General features: G+C 42.2%; 1 protein-coding gene across 1 annotated transcript in view; it reads right to left on the bottom strand.

Annotated features, from left to right (window-relative positions):
* Positions 1-722: 722 nt before the first annotated feature.
* Positions 723-18,287, bottom strand: part of LOC121537127 (GDNF family receptor alpha-4-like) — a 110,962-nt gene continuing 93,397 nt past the window's right edge. Inside the window, exons 2-8 of the mRNA XM_041844896.1 lie at positions 10,714-10,989; positions 10,337-10,417; positions 8,232-8,577; positions 7,284-7,393; positions 4,699-4,833; positions 2,357-2,520; positions 723-2,013 (exon numbers count right to left, since the gene is read on the bottom strand). Coding sequence (XP_041700830.1) covers positions 1,873-2,013; positions 2,357-2,520; positions 4,699-4,833; positions 7,284-7,393; positions 8,232-8,577; positions 10,337-10,417; positions 10,714-10,989 — 1,253 coding nt within the window. The 3' untranslated portion in view covers positions 723-1,872. The remainder of the gene's footprint in view (positions 2,014-2,356; positions 2,521-4,698; positions 4,834-7,283; positions 7,394-8,231; positions 8,578-10,336; positions 10,418-10,713; positions 10,990-18,287) is intronic.

The raw sequence follows: 18,287 nt of genomic DNA, 5'->3' as shown, positions 1-18,287 counted from the left end.
TAGTAATACCCACTCCCTCATTTCCAACTCATTTTTCAAAGAAGAACTAGCCACTAGACTGTTATTTTTGAGAGGGAAACGGCTTGGATTCTCCTGACTAATTTTACCCCACAGCTACTTCACTCTGTTTAGTTTATAATCATGGCCCTCTCCAAGGCATCATTCTGTTCCATTATTGAAATGTACAGAATACTTAGAGTTGTCATTAGTGTTCTTTGCATATTCTGTGCCCGATAAGACCTAAACTTTTCTACTTTAATTAATCAAGCCATTAATTGCGTCCAGTCTAGACCCCTATAGTCCAATTAAGATTCGAACAAACGTAAACAAATACACACATTACTGTACTCAGCAAAAGCTCTAAGGGATAGAAATCTGCTTTGAACATCATAATCCAATTACCTGTTTGAAGAACTGATAAGGATGTTTATTGTCCAATCACTGAACAGGATATTTCAATTAGAAAAGACAGAAGCGTTGGATGATCTGACAGCTTTTATTGGCAGCATTTCAAATTATTCTTATGACGTCAGAAACCCATGGTCCTCCCCCATTGAACATAGCATCATTCATGACCATCTTACCATTGAACAGGTCACATATATATTTACATATTTTAGTCATTTAGCAGACGCTCTTATCCAGAGCGACTTACAGTTAGTGAGTGCATACATTTTTTTTCCCATACTGGCCCCCCGTGGGAAACAAACCCACAACCCTGGCGTTGCAAGTGCCATGCTCTACCAACTGAGCTACACGGGGCCCTTTGTCCTGTACGAACTGTACTGTACTCTGCTATTGTCTCTGGTATTTTCTTTCCACATTGTGCATTCCAGCATGGTTTCAGCAACTATGGTGGATGCGTAACGAGGGCAGCACAGTACATGTCGGCTTGTCTTGGCTCAGTAGTGTGAAAAGGGTTACAATTTAGCCCGAAATGTTGAGACACAAACCCTTGTTCCTACCAATTCAGACACCCTTTGAGAAATGTCCATTTACACAATGAGGAACAGGGGGCAGTCCTTCCATACAAACACAGAACTATGGTACTGTACACATAGAGAATATGTTTGCTCATAACTTAATTTTAACAAAGTTCTAAGAGAAGAAAGTGTTTTATAATGAACACTTAGCTAAGCATTAGCGAGAACAAACGAACTGGCGATGACAGCATGACAAAGAGCCCAATCTTCACTGCGGGCATGATAATCATTAGGTCAGAGCTATCCCATGTATTCTGAGGTTCCCACATCTCTTGCAGCTGACAGCACTGGGAATGATCAGAATCAGGGTATTTGTCCAGAATGGCTGAATTTGCCGTAGATCCATTGTCTATCTCTATCATTCCAGTATTGATCAGAAATAATGTTCCTCCTTCAGTCAAGTCGAAGAGAGCGGTATTAAAGGCCTTATATCCTCAAGGGTCTTTTCCAATCAGTTTGTGCAGTTGAGTACGAAATAAAGACAGTTCACTGGAGACGGTTTCTCGTGACAACGTTTCAGGTAAGAGCTTTCCGTTCTTAAAGAATAACCATGTAGTTCCCGATGGCGTTTTTAGAATTCAGTCTTGTGCTTGGATGTGTTTGGATAGCTTGATGGTAGGTTAGTCCACATAAAAGTACTTTCATCTTGACTCAAAGCGATAACAATGTACAAGTATACAGATTGGTTTCAATCTGTCTCAGTCTCTCCAAGTCTTACACCTAAGGGACTTGCAAGTGCAACTGAACCACTAAGAAACAAAAATAGAAAAAGGACTATGCTGTACATGTTTAGGAGGAAGAGTAGCCTATATGCTAAAGAGTTTCTCCAGATCTTTTTTACAAATCCTCCCATCTGCTTTATGGGTGGTCCTTGGCAGTGCTTCCTCATTTAGTGTCCATATAAGAGCAGAGGTAGGACCACAAGGCCAGTAAAGGAAGTTGGAGGCAGTAGGCCAAGTGCGGGGGCAGAGTTTGGGAGCCCATCCGATGGGAGGGTAGAATCTCCCCACAGTCGGTTGTTTCCGCTGGCCTAAGGGTGAGAAAGAGAGATCAATGTTGACAAAAAACATTGTAGCCCTACATGGTTAGCCTGAAACAAAACATAACAAAACTAGGTAGGTATTATTCACTGCCGAGGGCCAAAACTAAGATATTCATTATCATTCTGAAATGTCAAAACAATGTGTCAAAGGTGATCGGGTGGGAGTCCTCTAAATATGCAACTATAACCTCCCTGAACTTAACTGGCAAAGGTATCAACTCCTGGCAACTATTTTTTAGATGGAATACTGTACAAACAACTGAAAAAGTATCTATTTTATTCAATTTTAGCTCTGACCCTGATGAAACAATTAACAAAACAATCACCACACCTGTGTTGGTATAATTGAGTCTGGAATGTTCCATGTGGTCTCCACAGTAGCAGGCAGAGGGGTGGTGGCATGGCTTTCTCTGCCAGTGGCTGGGCTGAGGTGTCCCGATTCGCTGGGCGTGGGCATCACGTCTGTCCCACTCCCAAACGCCTGGAGGGCATTCCCTGGTTCACAAGATGAAAACAGGCACAGTGTGAGAAGAGAAGAGACAATTAACTCGAGGCTCCCGAAATGGACATCCATCTTCATCCATTTCCAATCACGCCCACATTCAATTACTGCACAGGACCCATTCTGCATTCTGCCTGTGTGGCTCGGCTTGGACCAGTTTGGATTTGCTCGGTGGAGAATAAAAAAATTAAATATATATTACTCAGTATTCTCTTCAGGTTTCCCTAACTGCACCTGCCTCTCCACATCCTCTCATTAACTCACAGACTAGTGGCATTCGCCAAACAAGTCTGAGACTTCACACTGTGTCCATTTTTGTCATGGAGAGGAGGGGCCACTGAGGAGAGGTTGCTATCTGCACTAGATTTACCTTGCGCTCTCCGGGAGGAAGATAGCCCCTGTCTGTTTAAACAGGCCAGATGAAAAACACTGTAGCAAAGTCAATAATAAGGATGATTCATTATTCAAAAGGGCATGAGCAAAATTGGAATAGAGATGGACGACCATCAGGGTGAGTGAGTCACCTGCACTGACGCATAAATAAAGCAGAAAATTAAGGTCTGGGTCATGTGGTTGAAGGCACTCTTCATCTTCTAAGATGGATCATGAACATATCGCACATATCATTAAACCATCAGAAGGTTAAACTAGATTGTCTCCCAACATGTGAGGTGATATTACACAAGCATTACATGTAATAACACTGTTATTACGTGTAATAATGCTTCTATTACTGTGCTATTATGGGTTAAGTCTGTAGGTTGAGTCTGTAATCGACACAAATGGTCTCCATAAGTAACTCTATACAAGTTGCATATTCTCAGCCAATATTTACATCAACTGTTGAAACGGGAATAAATGCATAAGCCATAAAGACGGAGGGGTGAATTAATAAATATGTGATTACTTTAGAATCACAGGGCTAACCTATTTCCTTTTCACTCAGGAAAGGCACTGTGAACACCCAGGTGGAATTACCAAGGATACAGCATGAAGGGGATGATTAATGAGAGAGAGAGAGAAGGGAGGGAGAGGGGTGAAAGAGAGAGAGGAGCGAGAAAGCGAGAGAGTGTAAAAGAAAGAAAGAAAGAAAGAAAGAAAGAAAGAAAGAAAGAAAGAAAGAAAGAAAGAAAGAAAGAAAGAAAGAAAGAAAGAAGAGCGAGAGCGCACAAGAGATCATACTGACTGGTAATTTTCCCAGAGAGGAGATAACTATTTTTTAACACAATCCTTCACTGCTGTTGAGCCTACAGGTAACTAACTGGTGTGGGACATATCTGCCTCATTGTATAAAATTTCCCCCCTGTCAAATTTCTTTTCTATAATCTGCTCCTAGTGAGCCCAATTTGCTGTTGTCCCTTGGCACAGGTATTAATTAATGCAAATAGGCTAGGTTGAACAAGGAGTAACATCATCCAATAAATAACATTTGGAAATAAGAGAGAAGCTGCATTCAATCCAAACAGATAATTAGACAAATCAAATTATGCGTGGTTTCAATGGGAGCTCTATGAAGTTTTTTTGTAGAATAATGCAAAAGCATTGTTATGTAGACCAATTATTGTAATGGAAAACCAAAGTGTTGTTTTTGAGATGCTGGATAAATCATTCCTCAAAGGGAGAAAAAAAAATAGATTTACCAGTAAGCGACCGCATATGAGAGACATGACAAAAAACTAAAGGGCAAAATCCCCAGAACTCATGGAGTAAATGTCAGCTTTATCCCCTGAAACATGCAACAGGTGCCAACAGTCATGTGAATGATTAACATGTTATGATCACTACCTTCCACAAAATCGTCCCATATCATTTACCATTGGAATATACGGAACACTACTTTATAGAAATAGGGCATCTTGAGATACAAGAAGATGTTGCTCTTGTTCTTCTCCCTTATAAACCTGTGTAGTGTAACATGCTCATTAGGGAACACCATAGCAAAAGGTTTCAAAACGTTTCCAGACGTTCTGATAGTACCTTGGGCCGTTTTCCTCCATTTCGTGCCTAGTAAACACAACCCAACATTAATGCTGCATCCCAAATTCCACCCTATTCCCTAAATAGTGCATTACTTTTTACCCTTATGGAACCTAGTCAAAAGTAGGCCATTTGGGACGCAGCCTAAGTCACTGGAGACTGTTTTTTGTGATGACTTGCTGGGAGCCACTCACTGAGACAGACGTTGTCGGTGAAGTATTCCAGGAAGTCGGAGCACTCTATTCTCTGGTTTCCACTGGCAGAGCAGGAGCACCATGGGGCCACGCTAGATGTGGAGTTATCCACATAGTTGGGAGTTATCGAACTGCCTGCAGAAACAATGTGTGCTCAGTTTAGTATCAAATATTAATTCCCTCGAAAGACCCATTGCTAAGACTGTTATGCAACCTAAAACATTTAAGAACCTTATTTGCAATTCACAGTTCAATTGCACAATGTGAGTGGGGATATTGTTCAAGAAATGAGCAAAAATGCAGATACGAGTTCAAGTGTATTGAGGGTAACTCTTGCCAGCTATCTGTTGCTCGTTTTTATGGAGGCAAAGACACTTTAATTTGCGCTTTCCTTGAAAACGGTTGGAAGTGTTTATTGTGTTCCATTTCTCTCCCAAGTTTTGAAATGGAATGGTGAGTTTAAGTGCTTAATAAATACAGGCCAGGAATGAAAATGCCAAGTGCTTGTTTGTGCTGAAGTGCACCATTAGAAGCTCTTGAAATGCATTAGGTCGCTTTGTGCTCTTTTTTCGAGAGCATGATTGAGAAATTGCCGATCTTTGAGCGAGTGCATAAAACAAAGTCTATATTTAATCAAAGGCACTTCTCAAAGTGTAATAACAGCCTTTATGTGTACGGCATATTAGGACATATACAGTATATACACTGACCAAACATTAGGAACACCTTCCTAATATTGAGTTGCACCCCCCCTTTTGCCCTCAGAACAGCCTCAATTTGTTGGGACATGGACTCTTCAAGGTGTCAAAAGCATTCCACAAGGATGCTGGCCCATGTTGACTCCAATGTTTCCCACAGTTGTGTCAAGTTGGCTGGATGTCCTTTGGGTGGTGGACGATTATTGATACAAACGGGAAACTTGAGCGTGAAAAACCCAACAGCGTTGCAGTTCTTGACACAAACTGGTGCGCCTAGCAAATACTGCCATTCCCTGTTCAAAGGCACTTACATTTATTGTCTTGCCCATTCACCCTCTGAATGGCACACACACAATCCATGTCTCAATTCTCTAAAAAAAATCCTTCTTTAACCTGTCTCCTCCCCTTCATCTACACTGATTGAAGTGGATTTAATAAGTGACATCAATAAGGGATAATAGCTTTCACCTGGATTCACCTGGTCAGTCTATGTCATGGAAATGTAAATGTTTTGTATACTCAGTGTACATACTGCTTTAAACCTCCACAAATAGGATCTACTCAAATCATACTCATTAACTAGGTAATTAATAATAATAATAAATAACTATTAATTTTCTGGTGGAAATCTGTCCTTTGGTCTGGAGTCCAAATTGGAGATTTTTGGTTCCAACCGCTGTGTCTTTGTGAGACGCGGTGTGGGTGAACGGATGATCTCCGCATGTGTAGTTCCCACCGTAAAGCATGGAGGAGGAGGTGTTATTGTGTGGGGGTGCTTTGCTGGTGACACTGTCTGTGATTTATTTAGAATTCAAGGCACACTTAACCAGCATGGCTACCACAGCATTCTGCAGCGATACGCCATCCCATCTGGTTTGGCCTTAGTGGGACTATCATTTGTTTTTCAACAGGACAATGACCCAAAACAACTCCAGGCTGTGTAAGGGCTAGTTTACCAAGAAGGAGAGTGATGGAGTGCTGCATCAGATGACCTGGCCTCCATAATCCCATGACCTCAACCCAATTGAGATGGTTTGGGACGAGTCGGACGGCAGAGTGAAGGAAAAGCAGCCAACAAGTGCTAAGCATATGTGGGAACTCCTTCAAGACTGTTGGAAAAGCATTCCAGGTTAAGCTGGTTGAGAGAATGCCAAGAGTGTGCAAAGCTGTCATCAAGGCAAAGGGTGGCTATTTGAAGAATCTCAAATATAAAATATATTTTGATTTGTTTAACACTTTTTTGGTTACTACATGATTCCATATGTGTTATGTCATCGTTTTGATGTCTTCACTATTATTCTACAATGTAAAAAATACTAAAAATAAAGAAAAACCCTTGAATGAGTAGGTGTGTCCAAACTTTTTACTGGTAGTGTACATGCATCAGCATCTTCCAGTTTCATGATTGGTTCTCGTCCGAGAGTTTGCGAACATAAACAACATAACATTACCTCATGCCCATGCAGCAGATGTTTATTGGGTTATAATAAGGTCAGAACGAAGTGCATAAGCTATTTCTGGTATTTCTAAAATGTACTTTGAAACGACAACGAAATCAGAATTATCGCTAAATTGTTACATGTAGTTCCTTTAAATAGTATCTTTAATTTCCCTCCAAATCAAATATTTCCTGTCACTCTTTCTCTGGTTCTTTATTCATTAGTTTACCTTTTCCATCCTTCTCTCGTTTCCCCTCTAACTGCTTTCTCCTTTTCGTTACACTGTAGGTTACTAAAAACAATCCACTCACATTCTATGTTAAATTCTTCCTTTTCTTTCTTTCTCCTGTTCTTTATTCATTGATTTACCCTCTATCTTTCCTCCACTCGTTTTGCTTTCTCCAATCCGTTCTCATTCTTCATTCGCTCTCTCAGGCTCTGTACCCACCTATCAGGCCTGTGTAGGCGAGTAGACAGGCTCCATAGTTCCCCTGCTTGCAGCCGTTGGCAGACGACTCGGCTGGTTGGCAGTCGTATTGGAACTGAGCCAGACGGGACCTATACAGCGCCAACACAACTAGCACTGTTTAGTAGCGAGCAAGGGCCGGACACCAATTACAATGATGGTAAAATATATATTTTATGTCATGGTTTTCACTGGAGGACGGGTAGAGTTCGGCGCTTCGCTATCTCTATGTGCTATGAATTTGGTGGTACCGCACTAGTATGTGTAAGGCTATGTGGCATACTGAGGGGCATTAGTTTATTTTATTTATTTCATTCAACAACCCAGAATCATTATTTCAGCCACAGAGCAGAAAAAGGGGCAGTAGAAATAATGGTCATGACATGAGATTGCAATGGGCAATAACTCTAATCCATCTTACATTTTATTTGCGTAAAATATTGAATGTGTTATTCCAGCAGACTCTCAGGGGTGTTCTAAACAATGTTGGTGGACAGCTTGGGGGTAGAATATTGAGCCATTTTGTTGATTTTTTTGTTTGGTTCGTCTGAACTGATACAGATGTGGTTCCCAAATAATCCCCTGGTGAGTCACAGCTGGTACTGTCTGGGTCATGAGACTCATGACTAAAGACTGGCTTGAAGCATTGGTTTGTTGAGTTGGTGGGTCACAAGAAAATATGAACAACAGTTTTTTGTTAAATGCAAAAATACTTTTTGGACCCAATGTTATACATCTTACACTGAGTGTACAAGGCTGTGAGAGATGAGATGGCAGATCTCAACCTCTCTTGGAGCGAGCTACAACATGTTGCCAAGAACAGAAAGAAGGGGTAGTAGCTCATTGTGGCCTATGTCCCAAAATATAAAAAAATAGGTACAGTACATTCCACATTTACAGTGTGTTGTGTTATTAGAGCTTCTGACTCACCTGCACACATAGTCGCCCTTGCACATACGCATCTGTATGAGGCAGCTGGGTTTGTCTGAGCCCTCATAGGAGCAGCCGGGAACAATGGTCTGCCTGCGTCGCTCGGCGCACGCCGTGTCTGTGCAGGGGCAGAAGAGCAGCTCATGTGTGTAGTCTGGAGGGACGCGATCAAAGAACCGGCGTAGGGCCTTGTTGCACTTGGCCTTGTTGCAGAGGCCTGACTTGGCCGAGGGTTTGATGCAGGCAGATACGTACTCCGTGCGGAGCTTCTGGCACAGGTCGTCAACGTTACATGCCTTGGCTGCGTCCAGGCAGCGGTTCAACGTCGCCACGTTGGCCTCAGAGTCTGTTGGCACAAGGGGAAGGAAGAACCAGGAATCAGTATCATAGAATAAGAAGAGAATGCCCAAGCAATACATCTTTGGTAAATACTACAGGACCAGTCAAAAGTAGCCATCCTTTGCCTTGATGACAGCTTTGCACACTCTTGGCATTCTCTCAACCAGCTTCATGAGGTAGTCACCTGGAATGCATTTCAATTAACAGGTGTGCCTTGTTAAAAGTTAATTTGTGGAATTTCTTTCCTTCTTAATGCATTTGAGCCAATCAGTTGTGTTGTGACAAGGTAGGGGTGGTATACAGAAGATAGCCGAATTTGGTAAAAGACCAAATCCATATTATGGCAATAACAACTCAAATAAGCAAAGAGAAACGACAGTCAATGATGAAACTGGCTCTCATGAGTACCGCCACAGGACTGGAAGACCCAGAGTTACATCTGCTGCAGAGGATACATTCATTAGAGTTAACTGCATCTCAGATTGCAGCCCAACTAAATGCTTCACAGAGTTCAAGTAACAGTCACATCTCAACATCAACTGTTCAGAGGAGACTGTGTGAATCAGGCCTTCATGATCGAATTGCTGCAAAGAAACCACTACTAAAGGACACCAATAAGAAGAAGAGACTTGCTTGGGCCAAGAAACACTAGCAATGGACATTAGATCAGTGGAAATCTGTCCTTTGGTCTGATGAGTCCAAATTTGAGATTATTGGTTCCAACCGCCGTGTCTTTGTGAGATGCAGAGTAGGTGAACGGATGATCTCCGCATATGTGGTTCCCACCGTGAAGCATGGAGGAGGAGGTGTGATGGTGTGGGGGTGCTTTGCTGGTGACACTGTCAGTAATTTATTTAGAATTCAAGGCACACTTAACCAGCATGGCTACCCCAGCATTCTGCAGCGATAACCCTAACCCTATCATTTGTTTTTCAACAGGACAATGACCCAACAACAACAAGGCTGTGTAAGGGCTATTTGACCAAGAAGGACAGTGATGGAGTGCTGCATCAGATGACCTGGCCTCCACAATCACCCGACCTCAACCCAATTGAGATGGTTTGGGATGAGTTGGACCGCAGAGTGATGGAAAAGCAACCAACAAGTGCTCAGAATATGTGGGAACTCAAGACTGTTGGAAAAAAAATTCAGGTTAAGCTGGTTGAGAGAATGCCAAGAGTGTGCAAAGCTGTCATCAAGGCAAAGGGTGGCTACTTTGAAGAATCTAAAATAAAACATATATTTTGATTTGTTTAACACTTGTTTGGTTACTACATGATTCCATATGTGTATTTCATAGTTTTGATGTCTTCACTATTATTCTACAATGTAGAAAATAGTAAAAAATAAAGAAAAACCCTTGAATGAGTAGGTGTGTCCAAACTTCTGACTGGTACTGTATATCACCTATCAGTGAAATTGGCATTTAAAAGTTGTAAACGTCTTGAGAAACCTAAATAATTATTTACAGATATTCATTGTTCCTCTTTACTTCTCTTCCTGCAAATGAAATGTTAAATCAGATGTAAATGAGGTGCTTGGAAGCAAAATTCAAATTTTTTATTTTGCTAATTTTGTTCAGACTCATTGAAAACACTTTCATTTTTAACTATGCCTCCAGGATACAATGTGGGCTCTTCTATGCCTAAGGCTGCCTTCCAGGAGGACCTAAAAGATACAAGACGGGTTCTTTTCAACATGAAACCTCTGGCTCATCGTCAAAAGGTTGTGGTAAGATCAAAACGAACCGAGGTCCACTTACTTACCAGCCGTGATGGAGGCCAGACGAACGTAGTCGTAGTCTCTCTCCACGGCTTCATAAGGGTAACTCGCTACCAGGTTGAGTCCTGAGAGGATACGGAATGACACATTGTATGACACTGTAATGACATATTATCCCTTTAGAGCTAATGAACCTGTCTCCTGCAGGTTAATACAGAAAATACTCCCCCTCTCCAAGGACCTTCAGTAATTTGTTACACAGTGACGCCAGGTGTGGTGACTGATGGCTGACTGTTTGCCAGGCATCATGACTAACCTGCATCACCCAGATTGTGTTGTGGGTAAAGAGTTAAATCTGTAACCTGTGTTACATTAATGGACTTGGCCGCCATCCCATCCGCAAACTTGCAAAGTTGCTCACCGTGTATGACAGACTGATGGAGACTCCAGTAGATGCTGAGGCAGTTCTTCTCCTTCTTCATGCCCCGTTTGCACTGGCAGCTGTGCAGGGGGCTGGAAATCAGGGCTGAGACGGCGTTGGCGCACTGGCTCCGGGCCCCGGGGCCCAGCTTCATGCTGCCGTCCCCCGCCACGCACTGACGCAGGGTCCGCAGACGTGGGCTGCAGGTCTCGTCGCTGGAGCATGAGTCCCCTGCCACCAGACAGTCTCTGCCTGCGGACAGGACCTCATGCAGGGCTACAGGACAGAAAGGGGAGGGTGGAGGAGAGAAGAGGAGAATGGAAGGAGTGGAGCACAATTACGATGTGCTTTATAGATATGGGAAGAATAGGTCTTGACCTGGAACACAAAGACTCATGTAACGTTCAGTGCCAGTTCATAATAATGATACCCATTGCGTATACAGGTTATTTCAGGTGACCGTATCAATTTTGAAAACCTAATTTATCATTATGCAGATCACCCAACCCATCACCTAAACCACAGGTGATTACCTTGTTTAATCCAATGAAATGAAAAGCATGAGGTTTGTGAAAACATCTGATTAAATGTAGAAAACATTTGATAACAGGCTACAGTATCTGTTGGTCTATTACACCGGAACCCGTTCTCTGTCCGAAAAGATGTTTAAGGCTGAATCAAGCAAACCCATTTACGAGTTATTCTTCACCTCTAAGAGATCTGCCAGTACTTTTCATAGTCCTCTGTTCTATTTTCCCATTGAATATCTTTGGCAATGTAGCCCACCTTGATTTAAATGTCTCTGTTAGCAATCTGGACTCAAATCAGCATGATATGTTACGTTTGGTGTGGTATATATTAATTAGTCGATGTCCATTATCCATTTTGTATGATATATTACGAATTAAAAGTCGTATGAGGGTTAAAGGGTTAGGGGAAGGGTTAGCTAACATGCAAAGTAGTTGCAAAGTAGCTAAAAAGTAGTAAGTAGTTGCTAATTAGCTCAAATGGTAAAGTTGTCCGTGATGAGATTCGAACACGCAACCTTTGGTTTGCTAGATGTTCGCATTATAAGTCCACTCATAAGAGCGTCTGCTAAATGACTAAAATGAAAACGTCTCAACTTACTGTTAAGTAGTAGAATACACAAGGTGCAAGTTCGACATTTGGTTGTGCATCAGCAGTTTTTCTCTTGTTTTGTCAGCCACTGACAGTCACTCAATTAGCCATGCCAGCTAACAATTTTTAGATTGGTAAGTTAGTCTAGCCAGTTATCTAAACTTGTAGTAATCATGGCCGAATACCGACCAGGGGCCCTGACCTCCAGGGGGCCCCCATTGATTTTGTTAGTCACTTTGACTCAGATATCATTATCATTGCATAAGTCATGGCAAAATGTGTAGAATTGCAGTAAATTAGCTTTAAAACAGCAAAACAAATTCTCCACCCATGGCAAAATGGGTAAAATCGCAGGAAATTAGCTTTAAAACTTCTAACATTTGTTCTACCTATTCAGGATACATCACAATGAAGAGAATGACATTCATAATTATGCATTTCTTTATAGTACAGATCAAGGACCCATGAAGCCATTAGGTTACTGGGTGTTTATCCACTTCACATCTGTAGTTCAATAACCAAAAGAGATGTTTTCAAACTCAAGTAGTCATATCATAGCTGACACCCCATTCTTTCTGCAGACATCTTTGAATCTTAATTCGGAGTAGATATTTAACAGAGTTTTTGGAAAACGTGCTCACATAAACTGAGGGAGATTTTACTGTCATTCTGTTATCAAACTTTGCATCTGCACCTTTCCTCAAGTAAATGTGTTTTAGGGGCCTCATTTATCAATATTGCGTAGAAACTATTCTAAAATACTACTTAAGAAAGGAATGTATAATGTTGGTAGGCATAGAAAAGGTATGATTTATCAAACAATCCTAAGATCGTCATTCAAACACCAGTAGGAGATACATTGATACATACCAACTGTTCTCAGCCTCAGTGCTCGTGCACAACCTTGGCTATTTGCCTTTCGAAACGCCCCTAATTAACCATATATGGTCAAAATCATCCCTTTAAAGCCTGTGGGGAAAATACAACGCCGTACCATAAAATACAACGGCACAAACAAAAAAAGTGATAAAAAAATAAGAATAATTCTAGACTGAAATAGAGGTGCTAGTGTCAGAGGTTGAGTACAACCAAAAGGTTTTATTTGGCTCACTCAGTTGTGGCTTGACCAGTAAAAATCTAAACATAGCTACAAAGAGGACAATTCAAGTTGCTTAAGTAATGGCAAATATACTTAAAATGAGTAGGCAACACTCACCAATAAGCATATAGGCCAACATTGCTGTTCTGCAGAATGAAGGAGTCGTGCGTTCCACCTGGCCACCACATTCAGCACTGTCTTTTGCGCATCACATAACCTGTCACGTAGTTGAACTCATTTTGGGATGGTGCTTTTATGGCAATGTGGGTGCCGCCTATTGCTTCGTTCGTAAATAATGGCAAAGAAACCCCTCTTGACTTTGTAGTATATGGAGAATTATGACTTTGCTAATGTTTTCAAGTGGAACCTGAGAGGATGTTTATTCAGTTTCAGAGGGAGACGTTTTAGAGTGACACCCCATAGAACAGAGGGAGTCTGTTTGTTGGAGACAGGTGATTGGACAGTAGAGGGAGCCACCCATATTTTGGGAAAGATTATAAGTATGGGCTAGAGACAAAGAACATTAGAACAGACTTATTCTTTTGGGACTCTGTTCTCCGGATGATCTTGACATCTGTAAACTTATGCTGAAATCTTGTGATATAAATAAAACGTATGATCAAAGCTCAGTATAAGCGGACTCCTTTGTTTTTTGTTTCAGAGCATAATTAGCCACATTAACTCGACACTACAACTTAACTCAACCTGTTGTGCGATGGTGCATGGAAATTGTATGTAACTCCATCCAAAACAACGACTCATCGAGGGCTGTGAAATGCGGATCAGCAATCTCCCGCTGAAAAGTGCCCGTTGCCAAAAACCTAAGGCAGTTGGATATGCACCGGAATGGCATGTGTTTGCCTTTCTATAGTAGGTCTTAAATACTTGCAAAGTCCTAAACGATTGGTTTTGGTAAACGATATCTGATGAGCCAATCTGTACTTCATGCAAAAAAGTCCCACCTATCTCTAAAAACGTGCTCTCTGTGAAACGCAGCGTGTGCCAAATCTTCCAACAGATTTATTTCCCATTATCGCAGTCTTTTATAATATTTCAACAATGGTTTCACTTTCACACGTGCCTGTAATTTAACAAAAGATTGACTTTATATGGATTATTATCATAACAAATGCACCGATGTGGTCAAATTATATGATATAGCCTGTCAAGATACAGTTGCATGAATTCATAATGGTTATTAAGCTCATAATTTCACACATTTTCAACATACATTTTCCCGATTCACTAGGCTACTACACACTTTGCGTGGAAATGATCCCACGCATGGTTTATGCACAGATTTGTGCCTACGCATGATTTATAAATGAGGACCCTGGTGTTTACATTTGTTGGATGACATGAAAATAGAGCTCTTTGGCCAAGCACACTAGTGGTGGGTTTTGCATTGAAAGAAAGATGCACTTGCAGAAAATAACCCCATACCTACTTTAAAATAGGATGGTGAATCTTTAATGTTATGGGGCTATTTTGCTTCTACTGGACCTCCACCAGCATCATGAACTTTACCCAGTACCAGGACATTTTAGCCAAAAACCTGGTTGCCTCTGCCAGGATGCTGAATCTTGGCCGCAAGTGGATCTTCCAACAAGACAATAAACCCAAGCACATATCAAAATCCAAAAAGAAATCAAAATCAGCATTTTGCAATGGCCATCTCAGTCTCCGCACTTGAACACCATTGAAAATCTGTGGTTTGAATTGAAGAGGGCAGTCCATCCATATGCGCAGACTAAGGATATCAAGGATCTGGAAATAATCTGTATTGAGGAATGGTCTAAGATCACTCCCAATGTGTTCTCCAATCTCATAAAACATTTTAGAAAAAGGCTCAGTGCCATTATCCTCGCCAGGTGAGGTATTGAAAGGTATTGAAATCAGGGGTGGTTAATTTTGACCCTTACCTTTTTGAGAGAAACAAATATTACTTGTTAAACAAAATCTATTTCTCTGAGCAATTGCATTAGTTTAAAATTATATGATTTCCAATTTTTTTTGCCACATACAATATAGCTCAGTATTTGAATTATTTATAATTTTATAATTTTTACTAATCTTTCTCTAGGTTGTCAATCATTTTGGACCCCACTCTATGTTTTGTGAGGAGCATTCAGAGGACATAAAGACTGTAGCGTCACTAGATATGTATCTATCTCGGCTGTGTCCCAAGTCCTTCTCCGGCTCTCTATCTGTCTCAATACGGTGACATGACAGCTGGCAAAATGAGACTTCTATCTTCAAGTGTTTTTCTGAATCTGCTCTTTCTGTAGAAAGATTAAGCAGGGATAACCGTACTTGATACAACACTGGCCGGTGGTGCGCTCATCAAATGAAACGCGATGAGACAATACATTATTCATACCCAAATTCCTCATTCCTTCTCTTTTCCACGCTGAAAAATGTGGCACCGGCGAAGATGGCTGCCGTTTTACAGCCCTCTAATTAATTGTACTATGTGTGTTTTTTCGCGTTATTTGTAATTTATTCTGTACATAATGTTTCTGCCACAGTCTCTTATGACCGAAAAGAGCTTCTGGATATCAGGACAGCGATTACTCACCTCGTATTGGATGAAGATTTTTTCTTCAACGAGTCGACGCGAAGGATATCCTACAGACACCCGACAAGGCCCAAATCCCCGTCATTCGCATGAGAAAGAGACAGATATCGTTGACGTAGGTCGGGGTGCCTTGTAAGGATCCGACGGCGAGCGAGTAAACTGCCTCTTCCATCAATCCTATTAGCCAATGTTCAATCATTTGAAAACAAATTGGATGACCTAAGGTTAAGGTTATCCTACCAACGGGACATTAAAAACTGTAATATCTTTTGTTTCACCAAGTCGTGGCTGAACGACGACATGGACAACATACAGCTGACGGGATATATGCTACATCGGCAGGATAGAACGGCTGACTCCGGTAAGACAAGGGGTGGCGGTCTGTGTATATTTGTAAACAACAGCTGGTGCATAAAATGTAATACTAAGGAAGTCTCAAGGTTTTGATCGCCTGAGGTAGAGTATCTCATGATAAGCTGTAGACCACACTATTTACCAAGAGACTTTTCATCTATATTTTTCGTAGCTGTCTATCTACCACCACAAACTGATGCTAGCATTAAGATTGCACTCAAAGAGCTGTATAAGGCCATAAGTAAACAGGAAAACGCTGATCCAGAGGCAGTGCTCCTAGCGGACGGGGACTTTAATGCAGGGAAACTTAAATCCGTTCTACCTAATTTCTACCAGCATGTTAAATGTGCAACCAGAGGGGAAAAAAACTCTATAATAAAAAAAAACTCTAGACCACCTTTACTCCACACACAGAGATGCATACAAAGCTCTCCCTCGCCCTCCATTTGGCAAATCTGACCATAACTCTATCCTTCTGATTCCTGCTTATAAGCAAAAACTAAAGCAGGAAGCACCAGTGACTCGGTTAATAAAAAAGTGGTCAGATGACGCAGATGCTAAGCTACAGGACTGTTTTGCTAGCACAGACTGGAATATGTTCCGGGATTCTTCAGATAGCATTGAGGAGTACACCATATCAGTCACTGGCTTCGTCAATAAGTGCAGTGATGACGTCGTCCCCACAATGACCGTACGTACATACCCCAACCAGAAGCCATTGATTACAGGCAACATCCGCACTGAGCTAAAGGGTAGAGTGCCGCTTTCAAGGAGCGGGACTCTAACCCGGACGCTTATAAAAAATCCCGCTATGCTCTCCGACCAACCATCAAACAGGAAAATAGTCAATACAGGACTAAGATTGAATCGTACTAAACCGGTTCTGATGCTCGTCGGATGTGGCAGGGCTTGAAAACTATTACAGACTACAAAGGAAAGCACAGCCGCGAGCTTCCAAGGTACACAAGCCTACCAGACGAGCTAAATCACTTCTATGCTCGCTTCGAGGCAAGCAACACTGAAGCATGCATGAGAGCACAAGCTGTTCCGGATGACTATGTGATCACGCTCTCCGCAGCCGAGTAAGACTTTCAAGCAGGTCAACATTCACAAGGCAGCAGGGCCAGACGGATTACCAGGACGTGTACTCTGAGCATGTGCTGACCAACTGGCAAGTGTCTTCACTGACATTTTCAACATGTCCCTGACTGAGTATGTAATACCAACATGTTTCAAGCAGACCACCATAGTCCCTATGCCCAAGGACACTAAGAAACCTGCCTAAATGACTACTAGCACTCACATCTGTAGCCATGAAGTGCTTTGAAAGGCTGGTCATGGCTCACATCAACACCATTATCCCAAAAACCCTAGACCCACTCCAATTTGCATACTAACCCCAACAGATCCACAGATGATGCAATCTCTATTGCACTCCACACTGCCCTTTCCCACCTGGACAAGAGGAACACCTACGTGAGAATGCTATTCATTGACTACAGCTCAGCGTTCAACACCATAGTTCCCTCAAAGCTCATCACTAAGCTAAGGAACCTGGGACTAAACACCTCCCTCTGCAACTGGATCCTGGACTTCCTGACGGGTCGCCCCCAGGTGATAAGGGTAGGTAACAACACATCTGCCACGCTGATCCTCAACACGGTGGCCCCTCAGGGCACGACTCCAACACCATCATTAAGTTTGCCGAAGACACAACAGTGGAAGGCCTGATCACCGACAACGATGAGACAGCCTATAGGGAGGAGGTCAGAGACCTGGCGTGTGCTGCCGGATAACAACCTCTCCCTCAACGTGATCAAGACAAAGGTGATGATTGTGGACTACAGGAAAAAAAAGAGGACTGAGCACGCCCCCATTATCATCGACGGGGTTGTAGTGGAACAGGTTGAGAATTTCAAGTTCCTTGGTGTCCACATCACCAACAAACTATCATGGTCCAAACACACCAAGACAGTCGTGAAGAGGACACGACAAAGCCTATTCCCCCTCAGGAGACTGAAAAGATTTGGCATGGGTTCTCAGATCCTCAAAAAGTTATACAGCTGCACCATTGAGAGCATCCTGACTGGTTGCATCACCACCTGGTAAGGCAACTGCTCGGCCTCCGACCGCAAGGCACTACAGAGGGTAGTGCGTACGGCCCATCCAGGACCTCTATACCAGGTGGTGTCAGAGGAAGGCCCTCAAAATTGTCAAAGATTAAAGCCACCCTAGTCATAGACTGTTCTCTCTGCTACCGCAGGGCAAGCGGTACCGGAGCGCCAAGTCTAGGTCCAAAAGGCTTCTCAACAGCTTCTACCCCCAAGCCATAAGATTCCTGAACAGCTAATCATGGCTACTGACTATTTGCACTGCCCCCCTACCCCCACCCCATCCCCCTCTTTTACGCTGCTGCTACTCTGT

The sequence above is a fragment of the Coregonus clupeaformis genome, chromosome 2 (assembly GCF_020615455.1).
Source record: "Coregonus clupeaformis isolate EN_2021a chromosome 2, ASM2061545v1, whole genome shotgun sequence".
Taxonomy (NCBI): Eukaryota; Metazoa; Chordata; class Actinopteri; order Salmoniformes; family Salmonidae; genus Coregonus; species Coregonus clupeaformis.
The sequence above is the reverse complement of the archived record's forward strand: the minus strand, read 5'-3'. Positions and strand labels throughout refer to the sequence as shown.